Source organism: Trachurus japonicus, chromosome 13 (assembly GCF_045865225.1).
Source record: "Trachurus japonicus isolate A0001 chromosome 13, Traja_1.0".
Classification (NCBI taxonomy): domain Eukaryota; kingdom Metazoa; phylum Chordata; class Actinopteri; order Carangiformes; family Carangidae; genus Trachurus; species Trachurus japonicus.
The window spans coordinates 18373671-18389975 of record NC_140919.1 but is presented as its reverse complement, the minus strand read 5'-3'; the positions used below and the strand labels follow the sequence as shown (position 1 = coordinate 18389975).

The following is a 16305-nucleotide window of genomic DNA, read 5'->3' as shown; positions in this document are numbered from 1 at the left end:
GACTGTTACAGCGCGTTCCCTTTTCTCTCAACGCAGACACGCATGCGCATATGGGTGCGCGCATCGATCACTGGCTGGACTAAACTGATCCAAATACCATAGCTGTAAAAAAAAAAAAAAAAGAAGAAGAAAAAAAATCAGGATGGTGCTGGTGGTGGTGGTGGTATGGTGGAAAGAAGGCAGAATGCCGGAATGTCTCATGTGATGCCCAGCTTATTATAATTATTTGCTTTGTCCGCCTCAAATTGTGCTTTTTTTCCCTTTTTTTTTTTTTTTACCCCAGAGGAAACAACATCTGGAAAGTTTTGCTGTTGACTGTGATTTTTTTTAAAGCTCTGAAATGAACATACATTGCGAAATTGGTGGGAGAGGTACTAAGAGTTCTTCTGAGGCCTAAGGAAAGGTAGAAATAACAAAGCATGAGAACTACTTTATGTAGTAGCTTTACCTAATAAATCATGGTTTATTTTGTTGGCTTGAATTCAATAAACTTAATCTATAGATTTGGCTCATATACATATATACATACACACACACTGACAGTGGATTAAAAAACAAAAACATTTGCCTCGTAAAATGGAAGAAGTACAAGTACCTTACTTAGTATAGTTCTCAGAGTAAATGAACAAAATGTACAGAATGAACTTTTATCATCCTGTGAATGACCAAATCCTTGAACTGAGCTTTTATTTTACTATTAGTCATCAGAGACCATGTTCCGGGAACCTTGTTAAACATTAACAAAGAATTGAATTTTTCAAAAAATCAGCTGTCATTGCATTTACTAACATGAGACATGCTTTTATCCAAACAGCTCACAAGTGAGGGACATCACTTGAAATGGTGTGTATACTGTAGATGGATGCATTGTTTTAATGTTCATATTTTCCCAGACAGCAGAATAGTCCTTATTCCCACACTCAAAAACTTGTTGCCCACAAGTTTTATCATCCACTTTTTGTTTTGTCTATGATAAGCCATATCTGTGTCTGGGAAATAATTGTGTTTGGAAGAAAGTAGTCACACATATATTGCAATCATTCCAGGGTTTAACATATGCAGACTCTTTATTATGCTACCTATTCCACCTTTTGAGCTGGTTGAGGTGTGCTTTTTTTGTTTGTTTTTGTTAAGGGAGTGTCTTTTTCATTGTCAAGTGTTTTCAGTAAATGCCCCCTGGGGAGCAATGATGTGATGCGTTCAACAAAGTTCAACGCTAATGAACCTCAATCAATAGACACATCCAATCCGAACATGCCCGTGTAAACACAAGCTGCCTCTGGCCTGGAAGTGATGGTGCTGGTAAGTACACAGGTTAATGCACTTCTCCATGGCAGTGATCTTCTGATGAATCATGATGATCTGCCCCATTTCTCCTCAATCTGACTGCTTGTTTCTCCCAGAGGGACCGACATCTGGACAGTCTTGTTGCTGTTGGCTGTGATTTTGTAAATTTCTGTTTGTTAAGGAGATAAAGGCTGAAACTCGGGTCAAGATAAATGTCAGCTGCACAAAATATATACAAAGTAGCATAACCATGGATTTCTTTTTTCTATAATTTTAAAACTCATGGTTTATTTTTCTTTACACAAATCTTCTCTTGGATTCTTGATTTCCTTTCCTAAAGATCTCCACTAATGTAACTGCTGGCAACAAAATTGTTTTGCACAAATGTAAACCTGAAGATTACACAGAGCAAATGTTTGCTGGCTCTGGACCAAGGACAGTGTCCGGCTGACACTGCATACAGAGGGTACTGGTTATTCTGTTTGCACTAAATGCAGAAAAACAGTTACTTTTGAAGATATGAAGCTGAGTTGTTGTCATAGGCTTTATGCAGAGCTCCACTACTTCCTGAACTTAAACAAGCTCCTTTACATCCTGTCTTACATTATTGGATAAACTGATTCATCCAGGTGTGTCGTGTCTGACCTCACAACAATGGTCAGACACACCAGATCAATCAGTTTGTCCAATAATGTAAGACAGGATGTAAAGGAGCTTGTTTAAGTTCAGGAAGTAGTGGAGCTCTGCATAAAGCCTATTATGTTTTTTCCACTTACACACAAACAAACCAATTATATGTATAGCAGCTGTCAGAGGCGGTTCGATGTTACCAGGTTCAAAAAGTTTTAATTTAGATTTACATGGGCATGGTTTTAAAAGTCAAATTAAATTTTTGCATGTATAATTATTCTTTTGCATTTGACATACAGCCTTCTTGTGTCTCATTTCCCTGTTTGGCTCAGTTTCACAACTAATTGACCCGGTGTCATGTTTGGATCTTCTGCTTGCCTTTACTCAGCACAGCAAGCTGAATTTACTCACCACACAGACAGACAGAGCCATCCAGGTCAGTACCACCGCACCCGGGAGAGACCACCATAGTGACTAGTGCTAAGTGCTTTTCCATACTGTTGGTGGTCCGCTGCTCAGCACACCAGCTCGCCATCCCAAGGCCTCCACTTCTCCTTCCTTTCCCCTCTTGCATCATGGTGAAAGTGCTGAGATGCTGACACATCACAGGGACTTTCCCATATTCAGCTGGTGTTAACTTTGTCAGTTTTTAATTCAGTCTTCGTCTTAATCCTGGCAGTCCGTGTGTTTTAGTTTTATTTAGTCAGCTGCACCTCTACACCCTCATTTTCTTTTTTAGTCAACCAAAAATCCTAATATTTCAGTCCTGTCTTAGTTCTACAAATGTGCATTCTCTAGAACAAAGACCAGACTCATAGAGAAAAGTCATTATGACAAAAAATAAATTGGCCATGCATGTACTAAACCATGTACCATGAAAAGTCATGTGGGCAATGCCCAGATGACATAAATGAAGAGGTTAAAGTAATGCTACTGTAGCATCTACCCATGTGTGTTTATATGGAGATTTAGCCTATAGCTTAAAACTCCATTAGCGATGCTGCTTATGTGTGCAGGGTCAGGGGCTGGACAGGTCAAGTCAGAATCCCAAACAACCTCAATTGATCAGCTAGTTAATATTGATAATTGGTAACTGTACAGTCTGCTTTTTTAAGCTGTTGGGGTTCATTTAATGTATATTGAAGGGATAGTAAAACATTCTGGGACAATGGTGTAGACTGTGCATTTCCTCACCAAGAGTTAGATGAGATTGATAACACCATCATGTCCGTGAGGTAAAAAATGATAATGATCTACAGTAATACAGTATGCGACCATATTTGTAGCCTATAAAGGAAAACATGTTTGTCATCAACATCATCAATCTGGACAGTGAACCTTGTCCTGATTTGTCCAATTGTAAATATATCTTTAATAAATTGAAGATATCTGTACTTTGTTGCTACATGTACCTTATTTTGTCTATCAGTGGCATGAAAGATGTGTTTACGTAATGACTTTTCATGTAAGATAAATTATTATGATTTCCCCATGATACTGCTTTTCTCTAAGCGTTCAGATATCCCTGTGTGTGTGTCATCTGGAGGAGGATTTGTTGTGGTAAAAAAAAAAAAGCCTCATAGAACATCTGTGCCTCTCAGAGATTAGTCTAAATTTTTCTGTTACAATGTTGGCTTGCCACAAAAGAGGTGATTATCAAGGGTCTTTTATTGTGGTCCTGAGTGTCTGCTGTTGCTTAGGGGGGAGGGGAAAATGGGAGGATGATACAGCATTAATAAAAATCAGGAGGAGAGAACAAGCAGCACTTCTTGGAGGCAGATAGTGCCTCATGTAAAAAATCAAAATAAACCTTTGCTTGTGTCAAAAATAAATAAATAATAAATGCAAGTGTAGGATCACAACTTTTATGCTCCAGTTGACTCCATGAATACCTGATATTCTTCATTGAGTGGTCTGAATGCCAACTGACTGAAATGAAGCATGGCAGCATGCTTGATTAACAAGGTAAAGCCCTGCAGAGGATATTAAATCATACCTAACCAAAAAAACCAAACTGAAGGTTTGTTCTTTGGATGGAAGAGAAAGGGTGTTCATTCCACTACCTCAACATGTCGAGACTTTGCTTCAGTTAGCTGAGCATAAAAACCACTCAGCAGACCAGAACCATCCTTCCGATATCTCTTCATATTTACAGAGATATGAAGTTTCCCTGTTACATTTCCTCTGGGTGGGTATTTCCCTTTTACTTTCACTATACACACACACCCATGCAAGAAAAGAGGAGTCATGGCTCCTCTCCAGCACTCTCAATTAGATTGTAAAATACTCCCCCTAGTGGGGAAAAAAACTATGTGACGCCAGTATGTCACAATATATTATACTATTCCAGTTCACTGTCGTTTGTCATTGTGTCAAATGGAGAATCACTGTGCTGTAGTTCCCTTTATTCAAAACCCAAGCATGAATTGCCACATTATGGGCTTATTAACAGTAGCACTTTGCAGTTGTAAACCAATTCACCATAAACTGTACTTCTCTAGAAACAAGACGAGCGGCCATACTGTACCATCACTTTCCTTCTGATCACAAAACATATTGTAAGAAAAGCTTAAGTGAAAGTTCGGTCATGTGCAGTTAGTGTTGTTTTCCACTCCGAGGCTCTTGTCCTTCATTATGTTCTTTAATTACTGCTGTGAATGTTCAGAGCAAATGTCATTATCGCTTTTATCTCTCCTGTGCATCACTTCCAGTGGAGTTTACGTCTCAGCGGGGTCGTTGTTTGGGATCGGTCCCTCTTCCCTTGAGCTGCCCTCCCCACCAGAGCTAGAGCTGCCCATGCTGCAGTCATGCGCTTTCTCCTTTTTAACCAGGTCTTCCAGGTCTGGAGAAGAAAACATGAGGATAGCATTAAAGATTGGATTCTCCTCAAGGTGGCCTTGTTTGGGCTGTTGACATGTGTTAGGAGAAGAAAACAAAACAATTTATCATGACAGAAAGCTTGTGAGTGGAGCTGGACCAGCAAACACATACTTTTCAGCATTACTCACACTTGAGAACAGTCCTGTTGATGAGGTTATAGCCTCTGGCGCTGTTGCTGCTCAGGTTAATGTAGATGCAGTACTTCAGTTCCTGAGGGTACTGAGAGTGAGGCACGTTCTGCAGGAGGGGAATCAACCGGTTGGACATCGGCCCCTCTGACAGAGCCTGGTGCATCATATACTTGCACCACTCCTCCTGCAGGAAGTTTGGAGTGATAAGCAGAGCCTGCAAGTGACTCTCTTGCACAGCCTGGCAGAATTCAGTGAAAACTGCACCTCCTACACCGACGTCCCTCTGCCACAGAAAACACCTAAGGCTGCGGGGTGAAGCCTCCAGGAAGGACACCAGTCGTTGGGCCTCTTCGATGTCGCTGTCGGCGTCGCTATGGCACACGAGCAAGTCGTATTTGAGTCTCAATCTCTGCTGTGAGCTCAGAACTGATGGGGGCTCCTGAGGTTTGGAAGGACTCGTCTTTGTTGGTGGAGAGGGCGAGGAAGCTGAGAGTGATGGTGTGGAGGAAGACAGTGTCGTTGCACTTGTCAGTTTAACGTTTTGTTCATGTTGTGGTGATGAAGATGTTCTTTGTCTAAAAAATTTCTGGAACCAATCTGAAATGAGAAAGACAAATTGTGCATATTTCTGACATCATTGCACCCTCCTCGTCCAGCTTTAAGCCACAAATGAAATCAAAAGCATTACTGCATGCAGCTCTAATCGTCATTAACATGTTAGCTACTTGATCCTACTCCACAGCCATGTGATGCTTTTCTGAAATCCACAACTCAAGAGAAACAATGCAGTTTTACACTTTTGTTGGAGATAAAATACAAAAACATACTCAGACAAAAAAAATTTACATTAGAAATAAAGGCAGGGAACCTGAACTCACCATACATGTTGTTAAGATCATCATGTCTGTTTGATTCCTCAATAATCCATCCGGTAAATACTGTAAATGTTTACAGAACTACATCTGCCTCTAGTTTATGGCTCATACGATAGCTGAATCATAAACTGTTGCAACAGCGTCGCCATAATACCAAGACCGTAACTTGACCGTAACAAAGACGAAGTGAAAACTTTGTCGAGTGTTACTGACATCACCCAGGAAAAGAGGAAGTAGAACTCTGACCCATCATGAAACCTGCCGTCTAATTTCCCATGCAAATTGTCCTGAGGTTGCAAATCACTGAGCAGAGAGTTAACCCTTTGCCGGATGTGTGGACAGGACGGGAAAATACCTTCATGATTTAACAGCACACATGCAAAAATAAGGGCAAGTAGCCTATTTGTATGCACAGCTGGATTTTTATTTTTCTCACTTTCTGTCTTTCTTTCTTTTTTTACCTGTATAGATGTGTACAATAAACTTCATTCATCTCATACAGGGAAAATAAAGGTGCTCAACAAAATGGCCCTTTGTTTCTCAAATGATGAAACATGAAAAAAAAAACCATTGAGACAAAAGGTTACTAAATCACAATTTACTGCTTTGATGGAGGATTAATCATCCTGTACTCTAAGTATTCAACAATATAAAAACACTTTATTACCAAGTTCTGCTGACAAAGAATAAATAGCTAAATAGGCCTACTTAAAATTAATTTGTAGTTTAATTTCATTCTACATAATAATTCTATCCATTTGGAAGTTAAATCAAAATTTTTATTTGACCTATTTAAAATCATCTGTAGGCTAGACAGTTAAAGTAAAAATGTTTAAGGTAATGTATTGAATGTGCCATTATTTATTTATTTATTCTTTCAAAATAAGTCATACATTTAATTGAATATAGTCTGGAACTAGGAAGATTAATGATGATTGTTGATTTTCACTTTAATGTGCACATGTCCGAAATAAACTAAACTAATAATAGCCTACTACTGAAATGTAGTGGAGTAGAGCAAAGCAGAATTTAATGGTGATTTAGTTATTATTTACATTTACTTAGCTGGATTAAGGTACAAAAAATACTTTTAAATGTGATGTAGGCTAATCGAAATGAAATAAAGACTGTCCACGCGAAATATCTCGTCATGCTTTTACTATCGAACTGCGCATGTGTGAAACTCAGAGAGGGGCGGGGGGGATTCTGCCGGAAGCAAACGTCACTTCCGGGCTGTGCATCTGACGTGTCTAAAACAGTTTTACGCTGGTGGGGGATTTTATCATCGTTTCAAGTATTACCTGGTAAGACTGAATTGTTTGAAAGGTGGGGGGGGTCGGTACTTCAGAGATCAAAGAGGCAATTTGTTTTTGTCTATCGCTGTGGTCTCACGTTTTTCCCCCTCTTTCCCTCCCACGCCGAACGTGTGTGTGTGTGTGTGTGTGTTTTTAATCCAGGTACGTGGTGGCAAGATGCTAGACTTCTTCACCATCTTCAGCAAGGGGGGCATAGTGTTGTGGTGTTTCCAGGGAGCCGGGGTCACTGAATCCTTCACCGGGCCTGTCAACGCCCTGATCCGCTCCGTGATCCTCCAGGTGAGACGCGACGACCGGTCAAAACCCCGTGACAGACGAGTCTGAGTTCAGTTAAATGTCTCTGTCTGCTAGCGGCTGCTAACGCTAGCAAGTGTTAGCTTATTGCGTAACCTTTAGTTTACCAAACTCCAGACTTTTCTATAGCGAATATGGCTTTAAAATCAACCAAGTATGACTTTTTAAAGGCTGATTCGTGTTGTAGTTTGGCTTCTTCTACAATGTCGAGTTGACACGAGGAGCGAGCAGCAGCTGGCTGCGACATGTGTTTGTGTGTATGTATGTTTGTGTGTGTAGCTCAGTTGACATGTCAACGTTGTGTTTACTGTTACAGGAGCGAAGTGGGAATAATTCATACACCCATGAGGCGCTGAGTCTTAAATACAAGCTCGACAATGAGTTCGAGCTGATTTTTGTGGTAAGTTTCTCAACAAAGCAAAAGGAAACATTAGAGGTTCCTCACTTTGGATTTCTCATCTTCATATAGTAAAAAAAATATCTTCATCCCTGATTAATTTCAAGTCTAGACTGACTGAAGACTCCCAATAGTTTCCTTTCCTAGAACAGTTATCGTTTGGTCATACTCCGGATGAATCTATAGGCTACATGCTCACTCATATACAATCATTCTACACTTATCATTCTACACTTATAGTACATACTAATAATTTCATTTGGACTCATTTTGTTGTAATAAGGCACTTGTATTGCTTTTGTTGTTGTTGAATTGTTTTTTGAATCTTTGTGTATTTTTCTAGGAGGGTATTTTACAGTATAAGCCCATATAGGGTTTTAACCTCTCCCGCACTTCTGTTTTTGTAATTGCCCTTTATTTGTATGGTGCAAATAAATAAAACTAAACTGAACTAAATTAGTGAGAGGTGGCCCTTTAAATCTGTGCCCATGATTTATGTTGTTGATTGACTTGATCGTTTATTTCTGTGTTTCTCACCACTCTTCTCCCCCCTCCGTCTCATTCCAGGTGGGTTTTCAAAAGATCCTGACGCTGACGTATGTGGACAAGTTCATAGATGATGTTCAGCTTCATTTTAGGGATCGTTATAAGAACGAGCTGGAGCAAAAGGGAGCTTTGAAGCTTCTTAACAACAACTTTGAATTCGAGGACGACTTCAAGTTGCTTCTTAGGTAAAGATGGCCACTTTCAGAATGATTTCATATAATGAGGAATTTAAGCTGTTATATTATATGTCAGCAATTAAGGATCAAAAGGTGTATCTCACCTCCGACTGAACCAGTCTTTGCTTGTAATACTGTTACCATCTTGGTCCACATCAAAGTACATGAACGATGCCGTGAGTTTGTTCAAACACAAAAGCGAAGCTGCTTTACTAACTAAAACCTGTCTTGTCCCGTTCATGCTGATCTATACAAAATGTTTACCACAAGAGAGGCGGAGGATAGCAGCAAAGCTCGGGTCGCCCCTTCCATGCGGTCCTTTAAGGAGTCTGAAAAATCCCAAAAAACTGTGAAGTCTATGATCGAGACGAAGGGCGGGGACAAAGGCAAAGAACCAGGTGGCAAGAAGAATAAAAATACCAAAAAGGAGGGTATGTGCAGTCGGTTGTGATTGTTCTAAAAAATGATAGTGTAACATAATTTCACTTTCAACCCTGACTTGATCTGTCAATCTAATCCTCTCCAGCTCCTGCAGCTGAGCCTGCCAAAGGTGATCAAGGCAAGGTCGCTTCATCTGGCCAGAAGACGGTTGAGAATGGTAACCAGAGCTTGACAACTGACGAGCTCTTGCAGAAGAACAGAGAGAAGCTGTTTCGCAAACTCATGGCGCCAAATACTGAGAAACCTAAGTAAGAGAGAAGATCTTGATATATATTAAAATACACGTCAGTTCCATTTCTTTAATAATTGGGGTTTTTTTTCAGTGCTCACCAGAAATGTTGCCCTTAAATTGTCACATTTTTTGGACCAGTCTAGTTTAGTGTAAAGCATATCTGACTGTTAATTTCCAGCTGCTTAATTCTGGTCACCTGTCATCTCGTAGGAAGTCTCCAAAGCCTCAGAAACCGAAGGAGAAACAAAGGCGCGTTTGGGACATGGGTGGTAGCAGCACCAAGGACCTGGACTACAGTAAAAACGGTGACGACTGTTCTCCAGCCAACGGTGGCGAAGACAACCTGGACGCACAAAATGATCCAGTAAGTAATGTGTACCCATTCCCCTTCACTGCAACCCTAAGATCTGTCTGTGTTAGTCAGGTGGTCAATGTCAGGGATGTGTTTCAGGGGATGCATTTGAGCCCCATGGGGGGAGACCTGCTGCCTGTGGACTGTGAGTCCAGTGACGACGACGAGGAGATTGAGGAGGAAGATGAGAGAGTGGTCGTCAATGAAACACGAAACAAGCCAAGGTAAGAAAGTGTCAACGGTGTTATGGGAATTCTCTCAAATGTAAGGTGACCCGTGAGCACGATAGCGAATGCACTCTCTGTTCTTTTTAGCACCAAAAAGGGCAGCAGTATATTTGGGATGCTGAAGGGCCTGGTGGGCTCCAAGAGCCTGACCTATGACGACATGGAGTCAGTGCTGGAGAAGATGAAGGACCACCTCATCGGTACGATATCACTCACGCAGCCTTTACTCTACAAGATGTCCCAGTGAATTGTCAAGCATTTATTCTTCCTCTTTGTCGTCTTACAGCCAAGAATGTAGCAGCCGACATTGCCTCCAAGCTCTGTGACTCTGTAGCCAAAAAACTGGAGGGCAAAGTCATGGGCACATTCACCAGTAAGTAACCTTTCACATGTATTTAATGTACCTATAGATTCTTATCCTCTTTGTTGAATATGTTTTTATTTAGTGTGGTGTTGCTCTCTGCTTTCTTTTGTCCATCTGTGAGCTCAGCCTACATGATGGGAACAGTAATGTCATTATAGAAGTGCCATTTCCTCAACTTTGATTGGATGATTAGGGCCGTAAATTGAGTTTTCAGACGTGATTCAAAATGTGGTATAAGCACTTTGAAACATCACACATTCATTAAAGGTAACAAGGAGCGTTTCAAGAACATGTGCGCACACTCAGCATGCACTTTATTAAGACCATCGTCCTAATGTTGGCCTCACTGACTTGACAATCAGTCCTTTATGGCCTGGATTTCACAAGAAGATTTAAACGTTCCTTTGGTATTCTGGTCCATGTTCACGTGATTGCGTCATATAATTCCTGCAGATTTGTCAGCTCACTCTGTGTGTGTGTGTGTGTGTGTGTGTTTTTGTAGCTGTGGCCTCAACAGTAAAGCAGGCCCTGCAGGAGTCACTGGTGCAGATCCTGCAGCCCAAGCGAAGGGTGGATATTCTGAGAGACGTCATGGAGGCGCAGACCCAGCGGAGGCCCTTTGTCATCACATTTTGTGGTGTCAACGGGGTTGGAAAGTCCACCAACCTGGCCAAGGTGAGGTGATAAGATGGTTGTTGACGGTTTATGTTATAGAAGCTTGATCAGTCAAACAGAGAAGTATTAAATATGTATTTATTAAAGAAATAAAGGGCATTTTAACTAGGGATGTCACGATTATACATTTTCTTGACATGATTATTGTCAGAGAAATAATCACGGTATTACGATTATCACAATTATTATGCATTAATTAATTAACACTATGAATGTCTAAAATCAAATACATTACTCATACGTTTACACAAAATATTTCAAGTATTTATTAATATAGGACAATTATAAATCCCCCGAGGAAATGTTTGAAATATTCAGGTCATAAATTATCATCTATACAAAATGTTTATGTTTTTTTAAAATATTTTTTTGTTTTCTTTTCTTTAAAATTACAAACGACACTCAACATTTAAATTCCTACCAATTCAATGTTACGTTGGCTAAATGGACCAGTATCTGAGCAGCATTCACCTTTATTTTGGTGCACATCTGCCGATACGGTTCCAACATAATCTTAAAGTAACGGTATTTAGGAGTCTTTACGATTAATTGATTGTGGTGCTTAATACCGCGATTAATTGTGAAAACAAGTAATCGTGACATCCCTAATTTTAACACAGTGACACTGTTGTACAAACAGAGATATACCTGACCTGACCCCAGAGCATAAAGACCTGACTGTCTCTGTGCTAGAACAGTTTAGTTTAATTAGTTTCAGTCTTGACATGGCACCTCATTGTACAATAGAAATTACAGCTCAACATAAATACAGCAGTTAGACTAGGTCTAAGAAAAAGTGACAAAACAAAACAAAATACGCGAATCAAACAATAAGTAAATAAAGAAAGTGTACAATAGACATTTAGACCGAAAAGGTGTAGGCTGAAGCAGACAGTGCATATATACTTATTTTTGATCTGAACATACAGCACTTAACCACAATCTTTGCAAAAGCGGAGTTTCCGTTTACCCATCTCACCCATCTCACTCAGACCACTGAAATGTTCCACCACTGTCAGTAGGGGAAAGGGTCTTCCCTGCGGTTTAAAAAAGACCTCAGTACGCGTGTGACCTAGTTGGTAGAATCAGTGTTAACACAACAGATAAGTGGGCAACACAGACAATATTGATATGTGGGGTATAAGTATTATATTAACATTTCTGTGATATGATATGAAAGTATTGAAAAAAAGTCAAATATGTAGTCAATGATGTAACAGAACAAAACTGTATGTTATCACATTATATCAACATTGAGTATGAGCCCAGCTTCAGTGTTCACTTTTTAAATAGCGTTTATTGGAGTTCATTTGAGCTGAACTTCTCCTTGCTTTGGTCCAGATCTCCTTCTGGCTGATAGAGAACGGTTTCACAGTGCTGATCGCAGCCTGTGACACGTTTCGTGCCGGGGCAGTGGAGCAGCTCCGCACTCATCAGCGCCGCCTGAACTCTCTGCATCCTCCAGAGCAGCACGGAGGACGGCCCGTAGTCCAGCTCTATGAGAAGGGCTACGGGAAGGATGCAGCTGGAATCGCAATGGAGGCCATTGCCTATGGTAAAGTACTTTCTTTTTTAGTTGACTAGTTATTAACTGATGGTTTTGTTATCATCGTGAGCTCTCCTGGATACGGAAGCGTATTGCATTCACTTGAAAACAAAACAAAAAAACTCTTTTTTTTCTGTTTTTCATGGTAATTTCCCCCCCCCCCCAAGTAATTTTTTTGTCTGATTTAACGAGATTTCAAAATCCCGCGAGAAGCTCTGCTGCGGTCAAGCCTCCACTTCATCACGGATCTATTAGATCTTAGATCCATGAGATACATCCAAGGATATGCTCCACGAAAAATACAGTTGAGCTATCACCGGCATTGTAGATTTTCAAAGGAAAACCTCACTAATTTTTCTTATTTTCACTGTGTTCCCCAGTAAATTCATATTTATATTGAAAGGAAACTACCTGTTATTTACAGAACACCACCTCAGAGAGTGTCACTCAGAAAATATCGGCGCAGTCTGATGTAGCACCTTTATTTTGAAATCAGTCCTTGCGTTACTTGCAGGTGGGAGCTTCTCGCAGGATTTTGAACTCTCAATAGCTACTGTAAGTCAGAAAAAATGACTCCAAAAAACAGGAGGAAAAAAATTACCACTAATAATTATTCAAAAAACAAACCAAAAAATTATTTACTCAGGAAAAACAGAAATAATTACCCTGAAAAACAAACCAAAAAATACATTTAAAATAAAATTACTTTTTATTCAAGTGAATGCAAAACGCTTCTGTACCTGGAGAACTAACAACCGTTTTCTTGCATATTCCAACTTGTTTGTGCCTCAATTCTGCTGTGATGAGTGCTTCTCTCAGCTTTGTCCATATCGTAACCCATTTTCATTAATGATTAATATCACCTATGTGGAAAAGTCACATCTGTGTCCTCTGCGTTTCATCCCTCCAGCCCGCAACCAGGCCTTTGACGTGGTGCTGGTCGACACTGCTGGGCGTATGCAGGACAACGCCCCCCTAATGACAGCCCTGGCCAAACTTATCGCGGTCAACATGCCTGACCTCGTGCTGTTTGTCGGGGAGGCTCTGGTTGGAAACGAGGCAGTTGATCAGTTGGTAAGGCCGCACACAAAATCCAGACTTCTTGTTGAGACATAAAATACACTGACAGCAAATTATGATTGACAGTTTACTTTTAAGGAATACAGGTGCATCTCAATAAATTAGATATCATGGAAAACTCAATTTCCAGTAGTTCAAGTCAAAAAGTCCCAACTAAGTATGTAAGTGCATATAGATGGACATCATTTTCAAAAGCACACTCTCAACTGTCCTATCTAATAAAGGCATAAAAAGCCAAAAAAAAAAAAAAAAAAAAGGCCAACATTTCCATATTAAAAATGCTTTTTTAATTGGTCTTATAATGTAATGTTCAGCAACAGTCAGTGTCCTTCTAATATCTTTAGTGCCTCACTGATACAGGCAACTCACACAAACCGGTTTCGACGGTTAGTCTTAGACAAACTGTCGAAACCGGTTTGTATTCTTCATTAAATGTAAGCCATAATCTTTACAATTAAAATAAATTAAATAAGTAAAGACATGATATGTTTTATTCTGTTTGTAATGGATCTATATAATGTGTTAATTTCACTTTTTTAATTGAATTACTGACATAAATAAACTTCACCATGATATTTTAATTTATTGAGATGCACCTATTTGTCAGTATCACAGGTAACTTGAATTAATGTTGAAGGTCTAGAATGTGAAAATGTCAAGTTTACATCTCAAAGGAATTTTCAATCGAAAGCAACTGGGCTTGGTTATTTGACAGACAAATATTTGGTTATTTGACAGACAAATAACCAAGTCCAGTTGCTTTTGATTGAAAATTCCTTTGAGATACTATGACCTGGACAAATGAGAATATGCACAGGTTTATTGTCAAGTTTACAGATTAATCCTAAGGAAACATTTGTATCATTGCTTTGTAATTGGCCGCTGGAACGTGAAGCTGTCAGGGATTTATGGCTTTTAATGAACTTTAGTTTGGTTTACGCAGGCCTGAGGCTCCTGTGTTTACCAGCCATCAGTTAGCAGTTATAAATCAGAGAACGGTGTAAGATAATGCAGATTTCTCCAGCAGAGGTCAGTGTTGCCCCAGTGATCTGCTGTTCTCTTCATGCGATTCATCATGTTTGCACAGATGTGTGTGTGTGTGCATGTGTGTGTGTTTTCCTCCATAGTGAGATGGAAAACCGGTGCTGTACATATTAACTCTTGCCCTAATCATGTTTCCGCCTGATGACTCATCTCATGTCTTTCCGTTGTCCTCAGGTGAAGTTCAATCAGGCTCTGGCAGACCACTCCATGTCCGACAAGCCTCGGCTCATCGATGGAATTGTTCTCACCAAGTTTGACACCATCGACGACAAGGTACTGTAATGTTTTATTTTACATTCGTGTCTGGTTTTAATCATGTGATCTGTGTTCTGTGGTTTCATTTATGACACTCCTCCTTCACAGGTCGGTGCTGCCATCTCCATGACGTACATCACGGGCCAGCCCATTGTGTTCGTGGGCACGGGGCAGACCTACAACGACCTGCGCAGCCTCAACGCCCGCGCCGTGGTCAGCGCCCTGATGAAGGCTTAAAAGTGGCTGCATGTTCTGCTGTTTATTCATCATCGCAAACAAAGCCAACTCTAACCTTTTGCCACACTGCCGTCGTGAGATGTTCCAGCCCTGCTAAGCCTGCATTTCTCATCCTCCTGTCCTGCCCCTCTCTACTTTGCATCAAATGAAGAACTCATGTCATGCACAGGACTTGATTTCTCCCAGCAAAGGACAAGTGTGCACTTTGAAAGACGGATCATTTTTGCAACAAAGCCAGAGGAGCCTCCCTGTGTGCATCATGTCTAAAACTTTTGGGCCAAATTGAAAAGTACCTCAGATCAGCCAGAGTTCTGAAACAAATGACATTTTAGCTGACTAAATGATTCTAGGCTGTAAATGTCATCCGTTTACTGGTTTACACAGTAAATCCTTACAAAACAAACTCCCCCACCTGGCATTTTGTCAGTCAGTTTTCCCCCTCTTTATGTAAATGAGGTCAGGTCGTGAAAGCTTGCTGGATGTGACATTTCAGCAGCTGCCTGTGCCTGAGGAAAGCTTAGTGACCATAGTGCCTACCTGTCTCCTGTCTTGTTAGTTAACACGTTCACTACATGGGTGATTATCCATTAAGGTGTACCATGGCAGTTCAGGTCAGAAGTCACTCCTTCCAGTCGAGAGGAGGGGTCTGGATCTGTTTACAGTTCATCAAGTTTCAAGTCGGTAGATGTTGTACTGCCCTGTTAAAAATAGAAACCTAAATTGTTGAGTAGTAAATACCCAGCTCTGTCACTGCTGACCCACTGTAAAACGGGGAAGTACGTCAACATCTTAAATTATAAACAATTGTGATTACACTAGTTTCAGTGGATTCTTCTATGAATTTTCCAGACAGAGCTCCTCACCTTCCTAACACATTAACACACAACTCATTATAAAATGGACTGATCCCTCGGTTTTTTAAGAATAAAAGAAAAATCCCTGTTTGAAAAGTGGCAAGATATTTTGTAAATTTATTTTTTAGTTCTTACAGTCGTCTGCAGATTTCAGACTCCACTTCGTGTGGTCAGTTGAAGTTCTACAGGCCTTATTATTTATGTTTTCCACCATGATTTGTTCTTCATTTATAAGAGGAAATATAAGTCTTAAATATCTTTAGCCCCCTTTAATTTGTGGTAGTGCAATATGAGAGAATCAGGAGTTATACAGAAGATCTGAGCTAATTTATGAGAATGTAAACATTTCTAAATAAAGCTGCTATGTGCTACAACAGTCTGTAAAGTGGTACTTTTCTGTGATATCACGTAGAAGTACCTCATCTGTAACTCCTTTACAATAGATATGCAAACATAATGACAGGAC

The 16305-nt window shown here is 40.2% G+C and overlaps 2 protein-coding genes across 2 annotated transcripts; one reads left to right on the top strand and one right to left on the bottom strand.

The window, feature by feature from the left end:
• Positions 1-4300: 4300 nt before the first annotated feature.
• tirap (toll-interleukin 1 receptor (TIR) domain containing adaptor protein) lies at positions 4301-6006 on the bottom strand. Its single transcript, XM_085794433.1, has 3 exons — positions 5807-6006; positions 4926-5525; positions 4301-4759 (listed from the first exon to the last, which is right to left on the bottom strand). The coding sequence occupies exons 1-3, from the start codon at positions 5811-5813 to the stop codon at positions 4635-4637; spliced, it is 732 nt and encodes a 243-aa protein (XP_085650559.1). The 5' UTR covers positions 5814-6006; the 3' UTR covers positions 4301-4634.
• Positions 6007-7046: 1040 nt separating this feature from the next.
• Positions 7047-16213, top strand: srpra (SRP receptor subunit alpha). Its single transcript, XM_085795126.1, has 15 exons — positions 7047-7107; positions 7261-7398; positions 7730-7813; positions 8378-8541; positions 8803-8963; positions 9059-9221; positions 9416-9569; positions 9657-9781; positions 9872-9984; positions 10071-10157; positions 10651-10823; positions 12165-12378; positions 13280-13443; positions 14668-14766; positions 14857-16213. The coding sequence occupies exons 2-15, from the start codon at positions 7276-7278 to the stop codon at positions 14983-14985; spliced, it is 1953 nt and encodes a 650-aa protein (XP_085651252.1). The 5' UTR covers positions 7047-7107; positions 7261-7275; the 3' UTR covers positions 14986-16213.
• The last annotated feature ends 92 nt before the right edge of the window (positions 16214-16305 follow it).

What these genes read in the sequence shown, in the direction of transcription:
- srpra (XM_085795126.1), top strand. Translation starts at nt 7,276, where the DNA reads ATGCTAGACTTCTTCACCATCTTCAGCAAGGGGGGCATAGTGTTGTGG. An exon ending in TGGACGCACAAAATGATCCA is followed by an intron (nt 9,570 to 9,656) that starts GTAAGTAATGTG and finishes GATGTGTTTCAG; the next exon opens with GGGATGCATTTGAGCCCCAT. An exon ending in ACGAGGCAGTTGATCAGTTG is followed by an intron (nt 13,444 to 14,667) that starts GTAAGGCCGCAC and finishes CGTTGTCCTCAG; the next exon opens with GTGAAGTTCAATCAGGCTCT.
- tirap (XM_085794433.1), bottom strand. An exon ending in CAACAGGACTGTTCTCAAGT is followed by an intron (nt 4,760 to 4,925) that starts GTGAGTAATGCT and finishes TTTCTTCTCCAG; the next exon opens with ACCTGGAAGACCTGGTTAAA.